Source organism: Hypomesus transpacificus, chromosome 17 (assembly GCF_021917145.1).
Source record: "Hypomesus transpacificus isolate Combined female chromosome 17, fHypTra1, whole genome shotgun sequence".
Taxonomy (NCBI): Eukaryota; Metazoa; Chordata; class Actinopteri; order Osmeriformes; family Osmeridae; genus Hypomesus; species Hypomesus transpacificus.
In genome coordinates, this window is record NC_061076.1 from 4,051,631 (window position 1) to 4,073,456 (window position 21,826).

A 21,826-nucleotide genomic window follows, 5' to 3' on the forward strand; every position below is an offset into this window, starting at 1 on the left:
CTAAAGCAGCCCACATCTGACTGTGATGTAACAGCTCCTGAGAAGGAACAGCCTCCCCCAAGCATGCAGCAGCACATGTAGACTAAACCTCTTGAGCGTTATATTACATTACACTCTGCAATGTTGTCTGGGTTTGTTATGTCTAGCTGTCCTGCTGAGCTTAATTCAGTTTTAAACTACCAGAGTACTGTGTTCCAGGACTGAGGATACTGTTCAAGTTTATGGTCTCCTTGTGCTCCTATAGTATACGTAAGGGAGTATGTATTTGCAGATGTAAAAATAAATGTGCTTGTGCATTTGGGGTGGGTGGGAAGTGGTGTCGGATTTAGATTAGACTGGTCTTGTCATTCCAGACTACTCTTGGATGTTGAAAAATGTATTTCCAATATGGAGCGTCCTGCTCTGGGAGTCGGAAGTCTCCCCCCCCACCTTCCATTTTTCTCTCAGCCTCCTGCTGACTGGACTGCAGAAGAGGACGGGGATGAGGCTTTTTTCACTGGTAAAAACGTCATCCTTTGACAAACAGACTCTTGCTTGAAAGTCTGGTGAGCACAGCACATGCCCAACAGTGAGACCAGACACATCCTGCACTGTCTGACCTATATGTGTAAAAGTGTGAGAGTGAGCAATGCCTCGCAAGCTCAGGGATACCATGGTAACCGTGACCACCAATCGCCTGCACACAGACAGGCATGTGAATGTGGAGGAATATTAATATTAATTTCAACAGGAGGGGGAAGGCCAGAATTGGTATACTGTAAAGAATGTTGCTAGGCAACACTGTTAGACTGATGCAGGGGCTCCTGTAGATGATGCCCTGGATGACAAATGCTTATCAGATCTCTCCCTCACAAAAGCTGTTACTGTGTGGGGGCAAAAAGTGTTATTATCATACAGTAATTATTATGTAATGTCAGCTTAAGACGATGCAAAACGAGAAGATTTAACATTCGTAATTAACCTTCTTTATTCAGAAAGATAATCCCCGCAAGAGACAGTGAGCTAGCATACGCACTCACACACTCATACAAACACACTCTCACACAAACACACACAAAAACACAATTCCACATTCCCTTCAACTCCGTACACAGCTCAGAATCAGAAATGAGGATAAATAATTGATGAGGACTGCTTTGTGACTGCTTTTGAGAATTTGTAGACAAATCACGTTCCATGCTCTCTTCAGATTTCAACAAGACAACATTCAACAGAATACATAAGCCCAGTGTAAGAAGTGATACAGTAAATATTTTCCTTTTTGTGATTTCAAGAGCACTGGGCCCATAACACAGTCAGCAAACAGTGTAAACAAATGAACAAATACAAGGCAAAGGGCCTAGATGGCTAGAAAAGTTGCAAATACAAAACACTATATCTTGTCAGTCTTTCTGTTTAACATCATCCATCCCAAAAAGATTATACGTTTGTAATATCACAAGTATATTTAGTGTTAAGAATGAAGTGAAATTCTACTAGTATCTAAATAAGTTAGCTGGATCCAAAGTCACTGTCAATATATTTGGTCATTCCATTCATTTGTATGATGCTGGTCCTTGGGGATTTTTGGGGGCTTCAAGTGAGTCAGATGATGGTGTACCCGAACAGTCAATAGTTTGTCAGCTGACTGAGGAGACCCGCCCCCCTCTGTGGTCTCCAGCGCAGTGGTCCATGCAACACAAATAGGGACACAGACGTGTACAGGGCTGTATAGTCCTCACAAACAACAACCACAGGTCTAAATATGGAGTAGTGGACAGCACTGCCACCCACACCCCATATGTTACCCTTCTAGCCACACGAGTGAGTCCAGGCAAATATTCCTTCCCTCTATAGTCCCCATAATTTGTTTCACACTTCTTTCACACGTCTCTAAAAATATATGAAACAAAAAAGAACAGAGCAAATGATATTCTCAGCAACAGAAACAACACTGTCCAGGTGCAGCAGTGGGAATCCATCTGCTCCTAGGCTCAAAGAGTTCCAAATCTCATTTTCTGTGTCCCAAAAAAATCAGACAGACAACCTTTCTACAATATAAACACATTTCCACACTAAAATCCATTGTTGGCCGTCAGGATTTAAAATGGAGTCTCTCTTCTTGTGTTGTGTTGCAGACCAGATATTCACAGAGCTACTTCAGCAGCCACTGGTTTACTGTAAAGAGAACAGAGTTAGCATGGTTATGGAAGAGTGTTCACAAGAGGCAAAACTTCTAGAACCTCCACAGTTTCTGATGTTCTGGAACAGCTTTTTGTCCCGACAGACATCCTTGAAAGGCAAAACAGAACTGAGCCAACGCATATTGAATTTTCAGAGAACACAGATTTTGCAGTATGTACGACTGACCTTGAAACACTCTTAAGGCTACATTCTATTGCAACTGGAAGGCAAAAGGAAAAAAAAAACTTTTGAAGATGGGAGAATATACATTATGTTTGTTTCTCCAATGTTTACCGCTGAAACCAGATGGGTAACCTTGAATTAATATAATTTCAAAAACTAAAAACACACAGCCACCCACGCATCCCCCAGCCAACACCGACACATCCACACCCACAGACACACATGAGAACACAAACATAGACACACACCTCGGTACTGTGGGCGGACGGCTCGGTTGTTAGGGCAGTCACGCCCCTGCTTGCTGAAGTTGATGTTGGTGCGTATGCAGCGCTGGAGGAGGGGCTGGCCGGGCCGCGTGTTGTCACTCATACTTAGGAATATCTTATAGGGCTCGTTCTGACTGAGCAGACGAAGAGAATTCATCTGCGGGGAGAGAGAGACAGATGGGTGGGAGAGACATGAGAGGAGGTGAGTCGAAAGGAAAGAAGGAAGAGAAAGAGATTTCCAAAACAGTGAGAAATATTACGATTTAGCAGCAGAAGAACAAAAGACAAAAGCATTTATTTTAATGAGAGCCAATCAGTTCAAGAGTGTACATGTATGTGTTGGGTTGGGGGCTGGTATACCTGCATTTGAGTGATATAGACTGGCTTATTGATGAGGATCCAGGTGGCAGTCTCGAAGCAGGGGGGGATCGTAATGGAACCATCGTAAGTGATGTAGCGCGTGGTGTCTGGATACAGGTCAGCTATGTTCAGACCCATCAACAGGAAGGCATCATCTGACATGAAAGACACAACAATGTTTTAATGATGCTTTCCCGACAGGAGAACCAACCAGCTTGTTTGGTGATATGTGTCAGTGTGAGTGTGTATGTTAGAGAGAGAGAGACACACACAGAGAGACAGAGAAAGAGACAGAGAGAGAGAGACAGAGAGAGACAGAGAGAGTCAGAGAGAGAGAGACAGAGAGAGACAGAGAGAGACAGAGAGAGAGAGACAGACAGACAGGCAGATTGACAGTCAGGCAGACATACAGGCAGACATACGGGAAGACAGAGGGGCTGATGAATGCTTACGCTTGTATGTTATTCTCGTGATGGTGTCTCTGTTCAGCATGCGGTTCAGGAACATGTTGGAGGCCTCAGACAGCTGTGAGACCAGAGATGTAGAAAACCATCAAATATTTATAATACACACTACCACATACTGTGGGGCATACATGGGGCTCTCACTCGGCAAACCAGAAACATGCATTAGGAGCATACACACGCACACACACGTGCACACACACACACACATACCCACACACACACACACACTCCAACCCGTACAACAATAGACCACAGGTGAATTTTCAGCCAGAACAGGCTATAGCACAGATATCCAGCTGTGACCTTTATGAAGACATGGAGGTACAGAAGATGTGAAGGCGTGACCTTAATAAAGATGGAGACTATGGCTATTCCGTTGGGACTCTTAGCAGCTTCACTGTAGTTGGCATACAGGTCCTGGTTGTAGTGTATGAGCTGAACCTAGAGGACAATAGTAATGATTAAGTCTTTCAAACCACATTTGTAATACATTCACATACACGCTTCCAATGTCACAATCCACCATGATGTAAAAGACAATGTTAGTAGATACTCCAAAAACACCATGAAATAAATTGCTAGAGAGAGTGATCATGTAGTCCAACTGTACTCAGGGTTAACCCTAACCCATCCCAGCAGACAGACTGGGATGGGCTGAGAGCATCTCTCTCAGACACATTAAGAGTTGGCCTTAACAATGTCTCCTCTGTCAAATACAACAGTGTCTGACTAATAAGAATCCAGTAATTAATCATAACAAAGTCGTCTGTCAAGATTGCAGTTTGAGAAGCATGCGGTAAGGTGTCCCAGACCCACCTCTCCTGGGAAGGCCTGTCCATTTAACAGGTGTTCGGAGCCTTGCTCATCCTCACTGCCAAAGTGCAGGCGGACCTCCTCCAGTCGGTAGCTGTAGCCCAGTGGCCCACCTGAGATGTTCACCAGGTGAGCCTTGTCGGGCCGCAGTGACACATGTCTGCCAGTGTTGTACATGGTACCTCCCATCTGCACAGAGAAGAAAGTGGGCTCCTCTGAGGTACATATACACCAGTGGGTCAATACATAGTTTCTTCACTACAACTTTCCTAAAGTTCAAATGAAGTGAGATCGAATGTATATATGGAGCTGTGCATGGTGCTTTTCATTAGCAGAACTTCCTAGCTACCTATGATTGAAAACAAAGCTTAAGTTCCTCAACTCTTTCTTTTAATGAATGGGTGCAAATGAAACTGCACCCAAACCCATTTTGTTTTTGCGTGCCTGTACTGCAAAATATAATTAAAACATTCACAGCACTCACAGGCTTGTAATAATCACAGAGTAATCCACTGAGATCATCTGCAAATGAGGTTTTTAAAAGGTGGATTAATATATAGTAAATTGAGAAAACGTTGATCTCTCTCTCTCTCTCTCTCTCTCTCTCTCTCTCTCTCTCTCTCTCTCTCACGTCACCGCTAAAGCAGGTAAGACGATGGGCTGAGTGTGACATGACAGCAGCTCACGTGTTGTGTTCCGTGTCACCTTTAGGGACGAGACACCAACAGGGACACTAAAACCTTAAGATCTTAAAATCCTTCAAAATGTCATAGCATGCAGCGATAACATCAAGTCTTTCATAAACAAATGTCGATAGAGAGAGACAGGGAGGAGGGGGGGGGGGGGGGGTGCATAGGTGAGTAAGTCATTTATCCAGTACCGGTACTAGCATTTTTGGCGCTACTGGATAAATGACTTACTCACCTATGCACCCCCCCCTCCCTCCCTGTCTCTCTATCGACATTTGTTTATGTAAGACTTGATGCTATCGCTGCATGCTATGACATTTTGAAGTATTTTAAGATCTGAAGGTTTTAGTGTTCCTGTTGGTGTCTCGTCTCTAAAGGCCAGCCAAAACACATATGACGTGGACATATGACGTGGACATATGACGTGGCGCGGTTGGCCCCCTTTGCTGGTAGTGCGGGAGGGTTAATTAATGGATGCACTTCGGAAAATGCCGCCCCATCCTTCATGCCGCCCTAGGCGGCTGCCCATGTCGCCTATAGGAAGGACCGGCCCTGCATTTATCACAAGAAGGTCGACTTAAGTCATTTGATCAAAGTGGGAAACTGGAAAGAAACTATGGCTGATGTTTAAAATGAGGCAAGAGAAGTCATACATTTTACCTGACACATCACTTTTAATAGGCTTTTAACGGGGGGGCCTTTTCCTCAGTCTTACTGCATAATGCATGTAATCAAATGAGCAAACGGCGAGAGATGAACTTTAATTCAATCCTTCCACAGTGTTATGTATTAAAGCCATTTTTCCTCTGACACCTATTCTAATTACCTCAGCAGTGAGGTAGCAACCTGCCATGCTGCTTTGACTGCAGTTCTGAGGAAGATGGACGCCTCTTCAACAACTCAACTTTAAATACCATACTAAACCACTGACAGTATATTTTCAGAAATGTGCAAGAAATAGAAACAGAAATTACTAAGAGTAAGCAAGAGTGAAATGACACTGGAAAGAAAGGTTATATAGAGGTTAAAGTTGCACCTGGAAATTCCCTTTAAAAACGTAAGATATGCATGTATCTTGCATTATGTATATACACACTATCGCAACAGTCTTAGCCAAGGGTAGGGTTAGCCCATAAACCTGATGGTTGGCCTTCACTTTCAAACATCAATTTAACTTAGCCCCAACACACTAGTTTAACTTGAAACCTGGGTGTGTATGTAGCCCTAAACCTATCCCACACTGGGAAGTGTTGATTCCAGAAAAGAACCCCCATTGAGGGATTTGGTGATTCTGTTTCCGGCTCAAAGTAGTCCAAAACACAGCAGCAGCCTCTGTGGAAATACAAAAGCTGCTTAACAAGAGTGCTAGATTAAACAGGGTTACAAGACCAGGAATCACACCAAGCCTGGCCGGGTTGAAAAGCCTTTTGCACTAATTGCTGCTTCGCCTCAGTGAACTAAGCTCAGATATTGGGAGCTCATATTTTCTGATAAGTGCTGAGGTTTAGTTTTGAGGTTATGACTGACCCATACTGATTGTCTTCTGTGGACATCTAGTGTTCTGGTTTGCCTCCATGGTTGAGGCCACATCATTAGAATTGCAAGCAGGCAATACAGGCTTTTACACAAAGACAAGCTAGCCTAGCTTTGATGTAGAACTGAGTAGCTCGCCATCAGTTCCTTTTAGTGCTCGTCTTCCTTGAGGGAGATCCCAGGTCCTCTGGGTCTTGTGCTACAGCCATCACGGCCCCTTTACTTTGTCTGCACACAACTCATCTGAGGCCTCTAACAACTCACCCCAGCTCCTGGTTCTCATCTTGGCTTGGTTTTTTGACACCGGGAAATGACTGAACGCCGACATTCTCGAACACAGCCTCACACATACACATACTAACGCACACACTGCGTAGGAACCACTGGGGAGAGCTCTGGTTGAGATCAGTTGCAGAGGAATTGCAGTAAACATGCTGGTGAGGGCACAGCAGAGATGTAGCAGCACTTTGAAATGAGTTTGCAGAAATCTCCCACTGACAGACCCTAGATCGTTTCTGACTTTCACTCAATTTAAAAACGTAAAATAAAGACATGAAAGACACGAGGAAAACAAACAGATTTTATACTTAATAGCATCTCAACTACCTCTCCTCTATCCGAAGGTCATGTGGACCTCGGGACGACCCCTGATCATCTCATCTAGTGAAGGGGTGATGCCTCTGAGTGTGTAACACCTGTCAGGATGATTAATCTTCTGTGTATATAACCCCACAGTCACCTCCTCCACCTGCCTCCTCTCTCCATCTCGGTCTCTCCAGCAGCACTTTGTAGCTCACCACCGGGAAGCTCAGGATACAGAAGATTTGAAGATGTGTCTGGATGTGACACCTGCGTATCCTCAAGGTGCACTAAAGCGACTTTCATCTGCTCCAAATTTTGTTCCCCCGCTTAGGAAAACGACTTTGTTCACCCCGATTCAAGTTCAACTGAGGATAATTGAAGAAATCCGATTTTATGTGTACACTGTTGACTTTAATCTGATTCAACTTGTATTTGCTACAGTTGGAGAATAGCCGCTTCCTGGTTATTATTGACACAATAGATCCATTGTTAATGGATTTCTCACATTTTATAAGATATAAGTACCAATATGTTGTGATAAAATATTAATTAACATGACAAATGCTGACAAAATGCCAACCTGTTGCCCACTGAATGTTTCATGTACTGTACTCATGGGGTCATTAATAAGAAACTGTCTATCTTCGTGGGTTAATTATTTTGTCCTTGTGTGTGTGTGTGTGTGTGTGTGTATCTGAATGAGTGGGTAAGAATGTGAGTGAATGTGTCTATGTGGGCAACTGGGCATGGGAACGAGTGAGATAGGAAATGACTAATGCTCTGTCACTGGCTCCCACTGCATCCAATTTATTACTAAAATGTCACCACGCTGGCGAACAAAATCAAAGTGTCATAGAAAAGAATCATTTTTCATGTTAAATAGCTTATCAGCTGAGTTTCATGTTGTCTCTGTTCTCCTGGCGAATTATTCCACCATTTAGGATTAATTGTCTTTATCGAGTATTCCAAAGTTATGAGTGCCTTTTGGCCCCATGTGTCCGAGATAAATTGCTTAGTGTTGTTTCTGAGAGAAGAAAAATAACTGACCCAGTGTGGATTTGGATGCATAAATAAAGTTTAGGAATACCTTTGACATAGAATTAGCCTGTGAGTGTGTCTGTAAGTGTGTGTGCACACGTGTGGCTTTGATAGCATAGTGGGATTTGAAAATGAAGCCAACACTGCAGAAAATTGGAGCAACAAAGGAAACCAGATGGTTAGTGTGCCAAAATATCCAATCTGTTGGTAAAGATATTTTAGAATATCAGTAATGCCATGCTATATGGCACATCCGCTCTCACTCACTCACACACACACACACACACACACACACACACACACACACACACACACACACACACACACACACACACACACACACACACACACACACACACACTCTCAAACACACACATACGCACACTCTCACACACACACACTCTCACACAGTCTCACGTCAGGACAGATGGTCGAGCGCTTCCCTCTCACTCAGCAGATGCACACTGGCATTAATCATAAAACTAGACTAAAAAAGAGGATTTAACACTCTCATACACTTCCACCACTTTTAGTGCTCCTCCACCATGTCTGCACCACTCCGCCGTTTCTTCTTCTTCAGTGTTTTTCATCAAACCACATCTCAAGCATCACATAAGCAGAGGAGGAGTATGCTGGTGACACGGTCGGAGCCAGAGACCCGAAGACTTCCAGGCTAATGGTTGCAGTAGCCTGATGACCGAACATATCCAGTGGTGTTTCAGGTCCAATTGTAAAGCTTCAGCTCCATGACCCAGTCATGTGCTGCTTGAGACAACTTGATTCAAACCTGGTTCCCATCAGTCACACTTGTGTCTGTCATCTGTCACCTAACCCGTGAATCGAGACTAATTCAATATGAAACAAACATCTTACATCACCACAGCTGGTCAATTTGATCATTTTTATAAATGATATTTTAGAAGAAAAAACAATACACCATTATTGCACAAAAAAAGACACTATCAAATCTCCTAAGATTAAAGCAACAGCTTGACTCATCACTGTAGTAACGGCAGGCCGTTTTCACGTTGCTGCTCTCATTCTCCTGTGATTTCAGAGAGTCCCAAATGAGCTTTACTGTTCGCCCCAGTGGGCATGCACCGCTCTCTGTTACTGTTACGCTGCTAATACCCTATAGTTGTCACTGCCCCCTTGGCCACTCCCCCTTGGCCACTCTCCCTCTATCTAGTATCCCTTTGTGCCCTATCTGACCCCATGCTCATAACCCCCTACCCAGTACCCTCTGCACCTGTTCTCAGCTGACAGCCTGGGCACAGGGCGTCCTGCCCACATTCATTCCGGCAGTAAGTGCCGTCCCATAATGGGGCCGTTTTATGGGTCATTTGAGGATGGGGCAAGGCTTGTATGGCTGCCGTGGTAACAGAGTGTGGGCAGCTGATGGATCTTCATGGGGACCAGGGGGGGACCCTTGACTTCATCAGTCACTTTGGCTTCTTTGTTCCTCTTAAACTACAAAGGCTCAGTCCACCCTGGTTTAAATTCATACAACAGCATCAAACCATAGATTAGAAATGACATAACCACTTTTTCCTAAGCCTATAAGACCATGGATATTCCCTATCCCCCCCCAATCAAGAAGGGGATCTGCTACAATCTTCTTACCTTGCGGGTTCCTGTATTGATGCGCAGAGGGGTCAGATAGGGGTCAAATATCATGCGACTGGTCTCAATGTCGATGGGAGACTGCCTCTTCCCCATGGCACACAGGTTCCACGCAGTGTTCACCAGCCCCCAGAACGATGGCACTGCAGCAAGGGGACAAGGGGAGGAAGTGTGTGCGTGAGCAGTTGCCATGGCAAAGCCGAGGAATACTGGGAAAGAAAAAGTTCAATAAAAGTAGCCTCTTTCGAATTTAGAACACGTGCTGTGAATGACTGAAGATACACATCAACATCAGATGAGTGGTGGATGAGAGCGAATCTTCATTTGAATCAACATATTGTGACACTTAGCGTTACATTAAAGAGCTTCTCACTGTTCAATTTACAAAAAGGCATATTTCCAAAATGGCTCTCCATTTGGAAGAGGAGCTTTTTAAAGCTTGTATAGTTCCTGCTAGATCTGCCCAGGAATCTGACCCCTGACCATGCGAGTGATGCCAAACCTGATTATCTAGATCATCCTGTGGTGGATTTAGAACCACACTCAGAATCTCCCTCATTGGACATGCATCCTGTCACTGACCTAAAATCAGAGGCATTGAATATTAATGCTATGTTTCTATTGGTGGAAGGAAAGTGCAGGGTGGGTTTTCTTTCCCAACCCCCACTGATGATGATGATTATTTTTTATTACTTACAGAATACGATCACCTGAAATACATTTTACATAGACATTAATCCTACTATAAAAACACTTTTTTGACCCCCTATCAACCGCCTACAAACACCTTTGTCCTCTTCCTTCTCATAAAAATGACTTTCCCTCTCTCCCTCTCCATTCCATACATTTGCTTTTCAACCCACCTCTGTTTCAGAAAATCTGCCTCAGTGGCAGGTGAGTGACATCTTTCTCCACCTCCCCCTCCCGCCTTTTTCTCTCTCTCCCTGCTTCACTCTCCCCCTCCCCTTCTAACTCAACCCCCTTTCTCAAACACATTTGGCTCAGTATCAGGGAGGATCCCGTTACTTTCCATCTCAGTCTTCCTACTCTCTCTTCTGGCCCATCAGAGCTTACAGTTTGAAAAAGAAGCAGAGAGGCGACAGATGTGGAAGCCCTGACCTCAAGAGTACAATCCTCACCCCTGCCCAACAAGCCTGACGTCAACCTGATTATATCATGGTGCCCGGTTCTTTGAGTGTGTGTGTCTCAGCTGTGTGTGTGTGTGAGTATGTGTGCAGCTCAGCTTGGCTAGTGTGTGTGTGTGTGGGTTCAGGGATATTAACGAAGCTGCACTAGGGTAGGATTAGAGCCTGATTCGCATCTGGAAAGCCTAGAAGGAAGCAGGGAGACAATTTAGACACAGACCCCCTTTATTCCTGTAGAGTACATAACAAAAGGTGCTAGTCCCTTGTGTGAGAACCATCTTGGAAAAAGCTTCTTTCTAGAATCGTTAGGGTCCTGAGAGAGCTTTGTGAGGGACTGTTTAAAAGCCTAACCCCTTGGCTTCCAAGCCAAACGATACAATATGTCACCTCACAGACCTGTCAAGGGGACACTGAAACCTTGGAACAGTATAATTGGTGTCAAGAAACTGTCAAAAGATGTCAGAATGCAGAGAGCCTTCGGAAAGTCTAAATATTCATCCCAAAATAGAAAACCATCTTCTGAATCCACCATGCGACTGTATCAGACGTCAGTACCAGAGATGCTAAGAGACATCATATTTCCAGCTACGACCTGTGATCTCACAGGTAGGGAGACGTCCTCGCCTATCACTGCCACGAAGACATTTACATTTAGTAGACGCTCTTATCCAGAGCGATTTACAGTAAGTACAGGGACATTCCCCCCGAGGCAAGTAGGGTGAAGTGCCTTGCCCAAGGACACAACGTCATTTTGCACGGCCGGGTATATCGAACCGGCAACCTTCTGATTAATAGCCCGATTCCCCAACCGCTCAGCCATCTGACCCCTCACAGACAGCCTGCTTACTTTAATACTGCCAGAGCAACTCCCGTGTAGCCACCAGCCATACATTAGACCCTGTATCTGTGACCTACATTATGCCTATGCTGCACTGGATGAAAGCAACAGCTCTTCCTGTGAAAGATGCAAATGACAAAGATAGAGTGGTGACACCCTCCTGAGATTACTGGCTGTGTTGTGTCAGGATTGCTCAATGTTGGCAAAACCCAGTTCAGGCTGTGCACATTCCTGCTCACAATCTAGCTGCTTGCTCAAGATGACTTTACGGATCTTGTTGCTCCTTTTTAGTAGTGTCGAACCTCTGGAACTCCTTTTGAACACAGAAAAATGCTGAATTGCCAACCCAGCATGATAAGGGACACTGTTACAGTAATACATGGTAGGTACGGTTTCGTAATACATTGTCTGACCTTTCTCTCCGAGAAAGTTACCTAAAACACTGACGTAAAAGTGGTCTAATCCTCTCTCCCTCTCGCTCAATCGGTACATGAACACATATGCACACACTTTGTACGATTATGCCTAAAAGCCTTCCTATATTTGGCAGGATTATATTTCCAATTTGACAGTAAATCTCCCCCCAAAAATATGGCAGAGTTGCCCTCTGTGTCTTAACCCATGCTGTGAATGTTGCCTGGGTGTGTAAACACACCTCCTCCACGTGCTGGTTGTCCACCCCAGAGTTACTCCAGGTGTACAAATTAGAGAGTGCTCGTGCATGCTAGCATGCCGCACAATACGACCATCTCAGAAAGCGCAGCTTCACAGTACGCCTACTGAGAGAAGAGGATTGGCTGATGATACATCATGCAATTTATCATCGGGCGCAGCTAACCCCCAGAGCTCAGAGAGGACTATTGATGGAACACTTTGCTAAAAATATTTGTGTTGCAGCTGTTACCGCCAAAAAGGAACCGGAGGTACCGAGTTCCAATGCTCTACTAAATACAGTGATGCGGGATTTGAGATTCATAAAATACTATTTTTGGTCAGAATTAATTTTGTCGTACAGATTTGGGGTAAAACATTCAGAACTAGGCTCTCGGATCTACTATTTTTTAAAGGTTGGGTCAAGGCACACTATAGGCCATGGAATTATCCCACATTACAAGGACAAAAAAATGATCAATACAGCAAGCCTGGACTCTAGGGGATGGTTGGCAATAAGATAGGAAAATCACTTTTTTGACAAGTGATCATCATCCCGACCTTGTCAAAATATTGTATTAGATTCAACACCATCTGTCCAGTACATTTCCTGCGTGCAAAACATATCTGACTCTGACATGACAAGAAAGACACGTCACGTCCCCGGGCATCTCCCATGCTCCTTCATCCCCTTAGTGTGGCTCTACTTTCCTTTTTAACAGGTTCCAAAAGCCAGTTGTTATCTAACCTGCCGTGACGTACATTGGTCAGCTGTGCCAAACAGAAAGACCAAGTGGCGTCCTGCCCTTCTGGAAGGGGCGCTGCAGCCCACAGCCCACCAAAGGGTTGCTGGTTTGAACATAGAGCCGGAGGGAAGGCATTTGAGAATGATAACGGGTGTGTCACTCCCCCAGCTCACTCATCCCTGCGGTTTGGGGGGTGGAGGGGGGTGGGGGCAGGGGGGCGACCAGGGAGAAGGGCTTTAATGTTATTATTGCCTTGAGTAATAGTGTAGAATACAAAGTGCCAGCACAGTGAATATGGCTGCCTGGTAATGCCATTAAAAGATTACTGAGAGCAGAGTAATCATAATTCTATCCCAGCCTCTCTTTCCCTCTCCCCTTCAAATCGCTCATACCTCATTCAGGCGTGGGAGGGATCTGCTTCTTCCTCTCCCCTCTCTCTCTCGGTCCTTGGAGTCTTTAAGGGCGTGAGTGTGAGTGTCTGTACTCTGCGTGTGTATTAGGCAAAAGGAGAGAGCGCGAAATAGAGAGTGAGTGAAAGACTGAAAGATACACTGTGTGTGTGCATGTATGTGCGCGTGTGTGTGTGTAAGTGAGAGAAGAAAAGCCAGAGAAGTGTCTGTGATCACTAACTTGGTGACCTACTTACCAACACTGCAGCACACACAAATAATAACACCCAGAATTATGTTATTCTCCCCAGCTATCCTCCTCCAATACCCCCAGACAACATGTAATGTATGTCTACCTACTGTTCAACATGCATGCAACCTGCTTAAACCTATATTTATGATCTCATTATCAACTAAAGTAAAGCGACACCTTCCAAATCGAAGAAAACACCTTTTTTTTCAATTAGTAATAACGTTCTGTGCCAGCCATCCAGCAAAACAGCCAGCCAGCCAAACTGCCAGCCAGTCATCCAGCAAGTGAGAGGATTCCCCTGTCTCCCAGGTCTGCATTTACATTTAGGCATTTAGCAGACGCTCTTATCCAGAGCGACTTACAGTAAGTACAGGGACATTCCCCCCGAAGCAAGTAGGATGAAGTGCCTTGCCCAAGGACACACCATCAGTTGGCACGGCTGGGAATCGAACTGGCAACCTTCAGATTACTAGCCCGACTCCCTCACCGCTCAGCCATTTGACTCCCCACTGTCGATGTGATAACAACTGTAGGCTACGTGAGTGGGAGAAAGGCCATGTCTCCTGTGTCCTTCACTCTGATAATGCAGCAGAATGCTCACTGCGAAAGGTCAGGGAGCATTCTAAAACACACCACACCAAGGGTTCCATCCTGGATGAGCTTTCCCGCAGTACAGCTGTCACCTGCCCCTGGGTCACGGCCTCTCTGTCACACATCATCGGACGCCCGCTCATAGATCTAAGGTCACTGGGGAATGGAGGGGTAAAAAGAGAGGTGAAGGAATGGAGACACAATCAAAAGGGCAAGGATTGGGAAAGACAGGACAGGGAGGGAGGAGGAGGAGTGTGGCTGTGGGGGCGAGGGGGAAAGAGGAGAGGTGGAGGAGGGCTAGAGGAAGGATAACCGAGGTGGAGGAGAGATAGAGATCAGTTGAAAGAACACGGTGAGGGAATGGTGGAGGAGGCAATGAGGCTTTGGCACAGCTTGTCTACAGAGCAGGGCACGGGTGAGGATGATGAGGAAGTAGGGGGAGACAGGATTGCGATCAAAATCTCATAAGAACTGCAGGACTGCCCTGAATCTGACAGTCCTACTGCAGAGAGGTGGGGAGGAGTGTAGGAGTGTAAGAAAGAGAGAGAGAGTTATTACCTGGAACAAAGCTTCCTTGGACAACATCTTTGTACGCCCACCAACCATCATGAATTTTTGATGAGATTTGTTGTGCTGAAATAAGAGATTGTAATAAATTAGTATCGGTTCAGTAAAAGTAGGCTGTTAAGCACTTGCAAAGTGTTGATACTGGCTATGTGGTTATGATAACATCTTGCTGTCTCAATTGGAGTATGTGAAAATCATAAACGTCTGCAGTCGACAAATCAGAGACCAGATCTGAAGTTCTTAAGTGTCTAACCGGCTTCCTTTACATCAAAGCAAAGCTTACTGGCGACTTCATTTCCTATCGCATTTCAGTCTGGCAATGACGAAAACTGAGGGCAATTAACTGAAGGCTACACGTGCAAAGATCCTCTGAATTCACGCTCATCATGCTGACCTAATCTCCACATTACAAATGTGACAGACGCGCACAGATTTTTGGAAATTCCCCTCTACTGAGTTACCAATAAGAGGGTCAAATGTTTAATCCCAGACATATTTTGTCCTGTAAATTATGTATATTTAAGGCAGTGAACTGTTATAACAAGCCGTAGGCCTACTTTAAAAACTGTTATGAGCAAAAATCCTCATGCACAAATAGAAAGCACCATAACTGTCTGGATGCGATACTAAATTGGTGACGAATAAATCTGCCTGGATGCATATCCCGAAGCATTACAGGGTTGGTTCAAATAGCCAAAAAATACGTTAATCTTTAAAGGTATATGTAGCGCTGTCATAAACGACTAAAATCTCAAAGTCGTGCTAGTATCTCAACTTCAAATTCAGTATAACCTACCTGATGTACGGATGACATATGCTGAAAAAATTTGAAGTATGCCCCAAACGATATGCATTCTTTATTCATTCCAGGTTCGTTTTGTAAAAGCTACAGACATCGCTTGTAAACTTCAGAGTTCCAAACGAAGCCAAACTTTGCTCAGGCATCTTCCCGCAGCAAAACGAGTTGTGTCCGTTCCAAGTGTCTGAGATTGCAGTCTTTCGACTCCTGGCGCGCAGCGCGCTCTACCACCACGGAGAAAATGAACAAATATGGTTCATTGCTAATCCATAAAAAAACAATAATATAGTTTGTTTTGACTGTGCAAATTGTCTAATCATCTCTTGTTCTCCCAGCCAATCTCTCGCTCTCCCCCTTCTTATCTCACTCTCGTCCCCCTTCTCATCCCTCGCACTCTCCCTCCCTCTCTAAAGACAGGAAGAAAGGGAGAGCGAGGTAGCAGCACGGATTCATCCACTATAGCCAAATGTATAGTCGGCGACTGCGTGTGAAGAAAATAATTTAAGACGCACATATGAACAATTTGCATTTAAAGTAGTATAACATATATATATATATAAATATGAGAAGCAGACATGGGCACATTCATATTGCATGGTAAACGTTGTTAAACTTTCCTTAAAAAAAGTAGGCCTGTGTTCTAGGAAAATGTTCAAAGGTAAAATGTAATGCGGATCATGACTAGAACCGCTTTCGATTGTAGCTACCTACTTGTTACACAGGGTAACAAGCCATCTCCTTTTAATTCACAATCCCCACAAAGGGTCTTCAGATTTTTCACACAACACTTTCCCACTAACACGTGCCACTGATATTGCTCCTCTAAAAAGGTTCCCTGCAACATCAATTTTTAAAACATATTCGAACAAATCGAGGTAGTTTAACAATATTTTGTTTTTTAAACCGTTCCTGTACATATTTCAATCATAGGCGGAAATCCCCCCCCCCCCCCCCCCCCAATAATCACTAAACAAATGTAATTTCAATAATACGCAATGAAAACGCTTTGCTGATTATGGACACAATGTGCTGCAGAAGTAATTTTGGTGTCCCCCCCTTGAGAATATCATAATTGTTGTCTCCCCCCCATAAAGTTGATTGCAGATTTTCGCCACTTATTTCAATTAATCTATACGTACATATTTCATGTACAAGTAGTTAGACCGTAACAAATAATTCACTTATTTAGACAGGATGTTGGATATGTTTTAATATAGTAGTAATATGTTTGGGGCAACTGGACCCTTCAAAAATGTACACTTATGAACTCCTACTGGGTACTTAAACATCTTTTCACGGTGGTGCTAATTACCCCATTGTACCCTACTATTAAATAGTAATATATAATAATCTAAGTTATTATTTTTTGGTTGATAAACTGATCAGTGGGCATGTGTGCCTTCTGGTGGTTATAATTGGTTACAGCATCACACACTTCATTCCTTCGTCAGAGTCCGAATTCCTATAAAAGGAGAACAACAAATTACTACTGAACATGCAAATGTTTCACATCTCCAGGATGTGACATGGGAGGCTGTGACATGATCACACCTCAGCTGCTGTTTCCGCTGGACAGCCTTCTCAATCTGCTGGAGGATCTTCTGCTTGTTGTTCCTTATGTTCACCTTGGCTTTCTCCACAAGGTAATCAATCTTCTCCGCACTGTATGGTGGCTGGAATGTGGTGTACTCTTCCCTCTCTTTAGCGATATCGTCTTTATCTAGGGAGAAAAGAAATCTAGAAAGTCATTCAGACATCAAGCAGGAAGTTGAGGACATCACCGAGATGTTAGGATCACATGATTGAACTTGGAAGTGAATGACTTACTTTTTTTACTAAATGCATTTCATCATACACAGTTTTCGATAGGTCAGAGTTTCTTTGAACATTGATCAATCCAAAAGTACTTAGAATTCCGCTGCTGGCTGTAGAAGGAGACTGACCTTGACAGTTCTGCAGGTTGAAGAGAGGCATGTACAGGATAGTGGGTTCACCCTCCTGACCCTCAAATACGTAGAAGTCCTCGGGCTGCTCCCTCTCTTCCAGCACGCTGTGGTTGAACTGAGGGAACGGCTTGTTCATCTTGCGGGAGTAGTTCTGGGCCAACTCTAACGTCTGGGCGTACAGAGGGACAGGGTCAGCGGGTAGCAAAACCATCCTAGTCACCATGCTTAAAAATCACGTTTAACCCGTTTCATGAAATTTCACAAAGATTTGTTTGAAACAAAACTATGTGGTGAGGCTGAGGGAGGAGAAGATTCTGGAAGGCAGTCTGATCTTTTGTGACATTAAACCTCAGCGTAGCTTTCAGTCTAGTTAAACTAGCAGAGGGAGCAGAGTGGTCTACCTCAAAGATGTTCCCTCCGCTGTATTCTAGGACAATCATGAGGTCCACCCCTCTCTTTGGTCCCAGGAAAGATGGGTAAGGGGCGTTGATCATTAGACCCGCGTCAATCAGTTGAAGGGTCTTTCTCGTCCGTAGATTGGACGGAACCTTGGGGTCTTCCCGGTAACAGACACATTACAGAATCAGTTGGTCAATCATGTTGTCCAAATCTTCTTCAAGACTTTGGTTTCAATGGGACAGGTTATTTCAGCTGTATTCTCTCACCTGAATGTTTGTACAGGAAGTTGTTGATTGAGCCCCACTCCCATTTCACAACCAATGGGAATACATGATTGATCATCCAGCACACTGGGAAAAGACGACATCAAAACAAAAGTACAATTCAACATGAAATAACAAACAATAAACTCTGCTGTCATTCTAGCAGTTGTCATTATGTCATGTTCATGCCATGTTCTTGTTGTACAGAAATTACACTCCACAGGATCAGGCTGAATTTGATGCAACTTAGTACTATCATTTAGTCATGATTCAACAGGACACCTACCCAAGCGTTTGAAGGGACTCTCCTGCAGACCTTCACACCACACCCCCAGAACCTTGATGAAATCCAGGCCCCATTGTTCAGATATCACTTTCTTCTCCTCCGCGGTGGCTGAGCTCTCTTGGGGCTTCTTCTTTATTGCGTCTACCATAGAGAAACGGAACAACCTCCATCTCTGTTACTGCCTCCACAAGTCCAGCAAGGAGTCTGTATCACCAGTCATCACCACTGTCAGCCCCTTTCACACTAACACTCTAAATGTGGCTGTCAAACGCAAAGGAAGTGTCATGTTTCTCTTTGACAAAATAACACTGCCCACAGTCTCACAAACAATAAACAAGATCTGTTTTTGTGTTATGCACACTACCTTCTAGAACTTTCTCCAGATCGGTGCGAAGGGAGGAGTTTCCGTCTTCATTGTCCTTTTGGTTCACCATGGTGTGGAGGAGCTGGTATGCCTGGAAGTAGGCATGCAGATCACCACCATTCTCTGGAAAACAAGAACCAGGAATGATCATTATGGTCGGCCTAGCTTCATAGCTAATTGAAACATTGAATAGAAACGCTTGATTTCACCCCTCACCCCAGATATCTTTATCATTTCGTTATGTTATACTGTAGCTTTCTTTGACACAATACTGTGCATTTGGCTGTGAGACAGAAGACAGCCCCCTCTTGCAACCTTGAATGTCACACACCCTAAGAAACCAGTTGACCCCTTTTTTTTAAAGGAACAAAAGATTCCTGAGACATACCCGTACCACTCAGAGTAAAGGCACTACCTGTCATCCAGTCTGGCATCATGTCTTTGATTGTCTGGTCCTCTGCCAGGGCACTGCCCAGAATACCTGCAGGAACATGTAACACAACACACAAATGAGGAACACACACAACCTACAGGAAGTGGTTTTAACAGCACCGTAGCAACAACACTGTAGCAACAGCACTGTAGCAATCCCTCATTGAGCTTCCCCTTGATGACCTTGCAAGGTGGTCATATCCATCTCCTCTCTCTGCTCCACCAGACCCCCAGAATCGAACCGACTGCCTAGGTAGGGAGTGTCTACGTAGAAGCCCAGGTCTGTGAAGCCACAACGGTGAGGTGTCATCTCAAACCACGTTGCTGTAGGAAAGAGAGAGTGGTGGGTGGGGTGAGATTAGATGAGACGCATGGGTATGGAGGGCAGGGAGGGATATGGGGAGGTTCAGGGAGTGCTAGTGGATTAGTAATTACACCTACACATGAGGTATGTGTCATTTTAAAAGTCTCTGGGAGGGTTTCAACGCACCTTCAACATGTCCGTCTTGGAAGCATTGTTTGTCTATGGCGCAGTAGACTGGGTAAGGGTTCAAGGCCTCTCTCGTTGCTTGCTCAGAGAATTTATTTGTGATCATCTAATCAACAATACAAAGCACTTTAAATCAACCGTACTCTCCGCTTGCAGACATGCAGTAACTGTGTGGTTTGGCTAACTGACCTCTTTCATGACAGCGGAGGAAGTGAGAGCTCCCCATAAATGGCTGAGAGAAAAGTTCTGCTCTTTTCCCCTCTCCATCAGCCAGTCTGATACCTCCTCCAGTTCCACTTTGGGGCCTCTCTGGGTGGCTATCACACTGGACACATTCCACTTTGGCTCTTTGTAGAGGGAGGCCATAGACCTGAGGGGAGGCAAGAGAAAGGGTGACATGAAATACAGCGTACTCTGTATCAACCAACATATTGTATGTTCCATAAATAGAAACCGAGCAAAATTGAATGTTTATGCATCTGTGTCGCTCCTGTATGATGCATTTTACCAAGTTGATCCAGAGACCCCCCCCATATAGAGCACAGTGTCCATCAGGGCATCCTGCTCCATCTGGTGGATTGACCCCAGCATGCCAACTGCAGCCCTCTGGCCTCCCCCAGACACTACCAGAGCAATGTTAGGCACGTCCTCCTGGGTGGGGGGCAAAAAAGATGTTTGTACAATTCCCCCTTATAGTTTGGTGTCAGTAAAGTAAAGACCACCCGGTTTTGTAAGTGCATCACTGTAAGCAGGATCAGACATAGTCCACATACAAGTTCACACTTGATGTTGTGCTTCTTCAGAGAATCCAAAATCTTCATTCTCCTCTGGTGCACAAATTCCTTCTCCCCCTCGCACAGACAGTCAGACTTTTGGACTATCCTCTGAAAACATTCAAACATGATTTTTTTAAGAAAACACTTGGACTAAAAATGGTTAGACACACTTTAAAAGCACAGCATATAAACAAAACAACAATAATCAACATTAAACAACATGAAAAGCATCTGTAGCATCTAGCCATGGCTACCCATCTAACAATGGCACATTCTTCAAGAAAGTTTCTTACCTTCAATGTATCACTGTCAGCCATGTCTTTCTCTTCAATGGGCTTTTCACCTGAGCACAGAATAAACACAATGTCTGTCTTTCTTCAGGTAATTGATGAAGAAAGACAGAATCTCAAGAAAGTATGCTAACCAGGATCCCAGCAGGTTGTGTGCAGCCACTCACAGCTGGCGTACACCAGTACAATGAGAAGGAAGTTCTTGAGCATGTTTTACAAATTAGCAGAAGAGGAGTGTTCCTGTTAGTCCTGTTGGTCCTGTTTGTCCTTGGGATTGGCTTGATTGCAAACTGCAACTTGTTCTCATCTGACGACTTCAGCATATACCAGAAAAGTGGATAAAGAAATATTTGATTATGTTTGATAACAATTTGAATATTTGATTGGTTGCCTTTAAAATGAACAGTTTGTCATCAGTGAATTCTTGAGGCAATCCTGAATCTGTGCTTATCCCTGCAGTTCTGGTCTCAAGTGGGGCTGTGGTACATTCCTACGGTATAACTGGTGGAAAGTTGGGATGATCCCTGGACGTTTTGGAGGAGGTCCCTTCTTGGAATCTTTTCTTCAACCATTTACCCCTGGAAAGCTTAACATCCCCCATACAAAATGTATCTTGTCTAATAACTTCGGATACTACAGGCATGGCTGCAAAGCCAAATTAGAATTAAATAATTTTTTACTGGAACATTTAAAGAGCACTCAGCCACTTTCTAACTCCAATACATTTCAAGTGTGTTATTTTCACGTCAAAGCTTTTGGTAACATTTAAATGACCAGGCTTCCAGCAGGCTGAATAATGCCACTCCATATAAAAGTAAAATGAACACGATGTTAAGCATGTTTTCAATTAAGCTGAGAATAAAAGGTTTTGATCACTAGAGGGA

At 44.2% G+C, this 21,826-nt stretch overlaps 2 protein-coding genes across 4 annotated transcripts; both read right to left on the reverse strand.

Moving 5' to 3' along the window:
• Positions 1-957: 957 nt before the first annotated feature.
• ca10b (carbonic anhydrase Xb) lies at positions 958-16,090 on the reverse strand. Of its 3 annotated transcripts, XM_047039163.1 has the most exons (9): positions 15,694-16,090; positions 14,889-14,963; positions 9,718-9,860; positions 4,256-4,441; positions 3,785-3,880; positions 3,425-3,497; positions 2,973-3,127; positions 2,595-2,769; positions 958-2,157 (listed from the first exon to the last, which is right to left on the reverse strand). In XM_047039163.1, the coding sequence occupies exons 1-9, from the start codon at positions 15,749-15,751 to the stop codon at positions 2,135-2,137; spliced, it is 984 nt and encodes a 327-aa protein (XP_046895119.1). In that variant the 5' UTR covers positions 15,752-16,090; the 3' UTR covers positions 958-2,134. The 3 variants fall into 3 exon arrangements, with proteins under 3 accessions (XP_046895119.1, XP_046895121.1, XP_046895120.1); XM_047039165.1 differs by lacking the exons at positions 14,889-14,963; positions 15,694-16,090 and adding an exon at positions 14,373-14,482; XM_047039164.1 differs by lacking the exons at positions 14,889-14,963; positions 15,694-16,090 and adding an exon at positions 13,490-13,572.
• Positions 16,091-17,053: 963 nt separating this feature from the next.
• LOC124479225 (cytosolic phospholipase A2 gamma-like) lies at positions 17,054-21,424 on the reverse strand. The gene is made up of 15 exons (XM_047037845.1): positions 21,077-21,424; positions 20,946-20,995; positions 20,650-20,760; positions 20,385-20,527; positions 20,066-20,246; positions 19,877-19,982; positions 19,570-19,710; positions 19,370-19,435; positions 18,955-19,077; positions 18,591-18,731; positions 18,308-18,391; positions 18,044-18,198; positions 17,640-17,811; positions 17,248-17,416; positions 17,054-17,158 (listed from the first exon to the last, which is right to left on the reverse strand). Exons 1-15 carry the CDS (start codon positions 21,150-21,152, stop codon positions 17,116-17,118), a joined length of 1,761 nt encoding a protein of 586 aa, XP_046893801.1. The 5' UTR covers positions 21,153-21,424; the 3' UTR covers positions 17,054-17,115.
• Between the last annotated feature and the right edge of the window lie 402 nt (positions 21,425-21,826).

Bases quoted from the DNA above. Each gene is read 5' to 3' on its own strand.
- ca10b (XM_047039163.1), bottom strand. From the start codon at position 15,751: ATGCATATCGTTTGGGGCATACTTCAAATTTTTTCAGCATATGTCATC. The intron at 14,964-15,693 runs GTAGGTTATACT...CTCTTATTTCAG, and splicing joins ATATGTCATCCGTACATCAG to CACAACAAATCTCATCAAAA. The intron at 4,442-9,717 runs GTAAGAAGATTG...TTCTCTGTGCAG, and splicing joins TCAATACAGGAACCCGCAAG to ATGGGAGGTACCATGTACAA.
- LOC124479225 (XM_047037845.1), bottom strand. From the start codon at position 21,152: ATGCTCAAGAACTTCCTTCTCATTGTACTGGTGTACGCCAGCTGTGAG. The intron at 20,996-21,076 runs GTTAGCATACTT...TTCTGTGCTCAG, and splicing joins CACAACCTGCTGGGATCCTG to GTGAAAAGCCCATTGAAGAG. The intron at 19,983-20,065 runs GTCAGTTAGCCA...ATTGTTGATTAG, and splicing joins CCTCCGCTGTCATGAAAGAG to ATGATCACAAATAAATTCTC.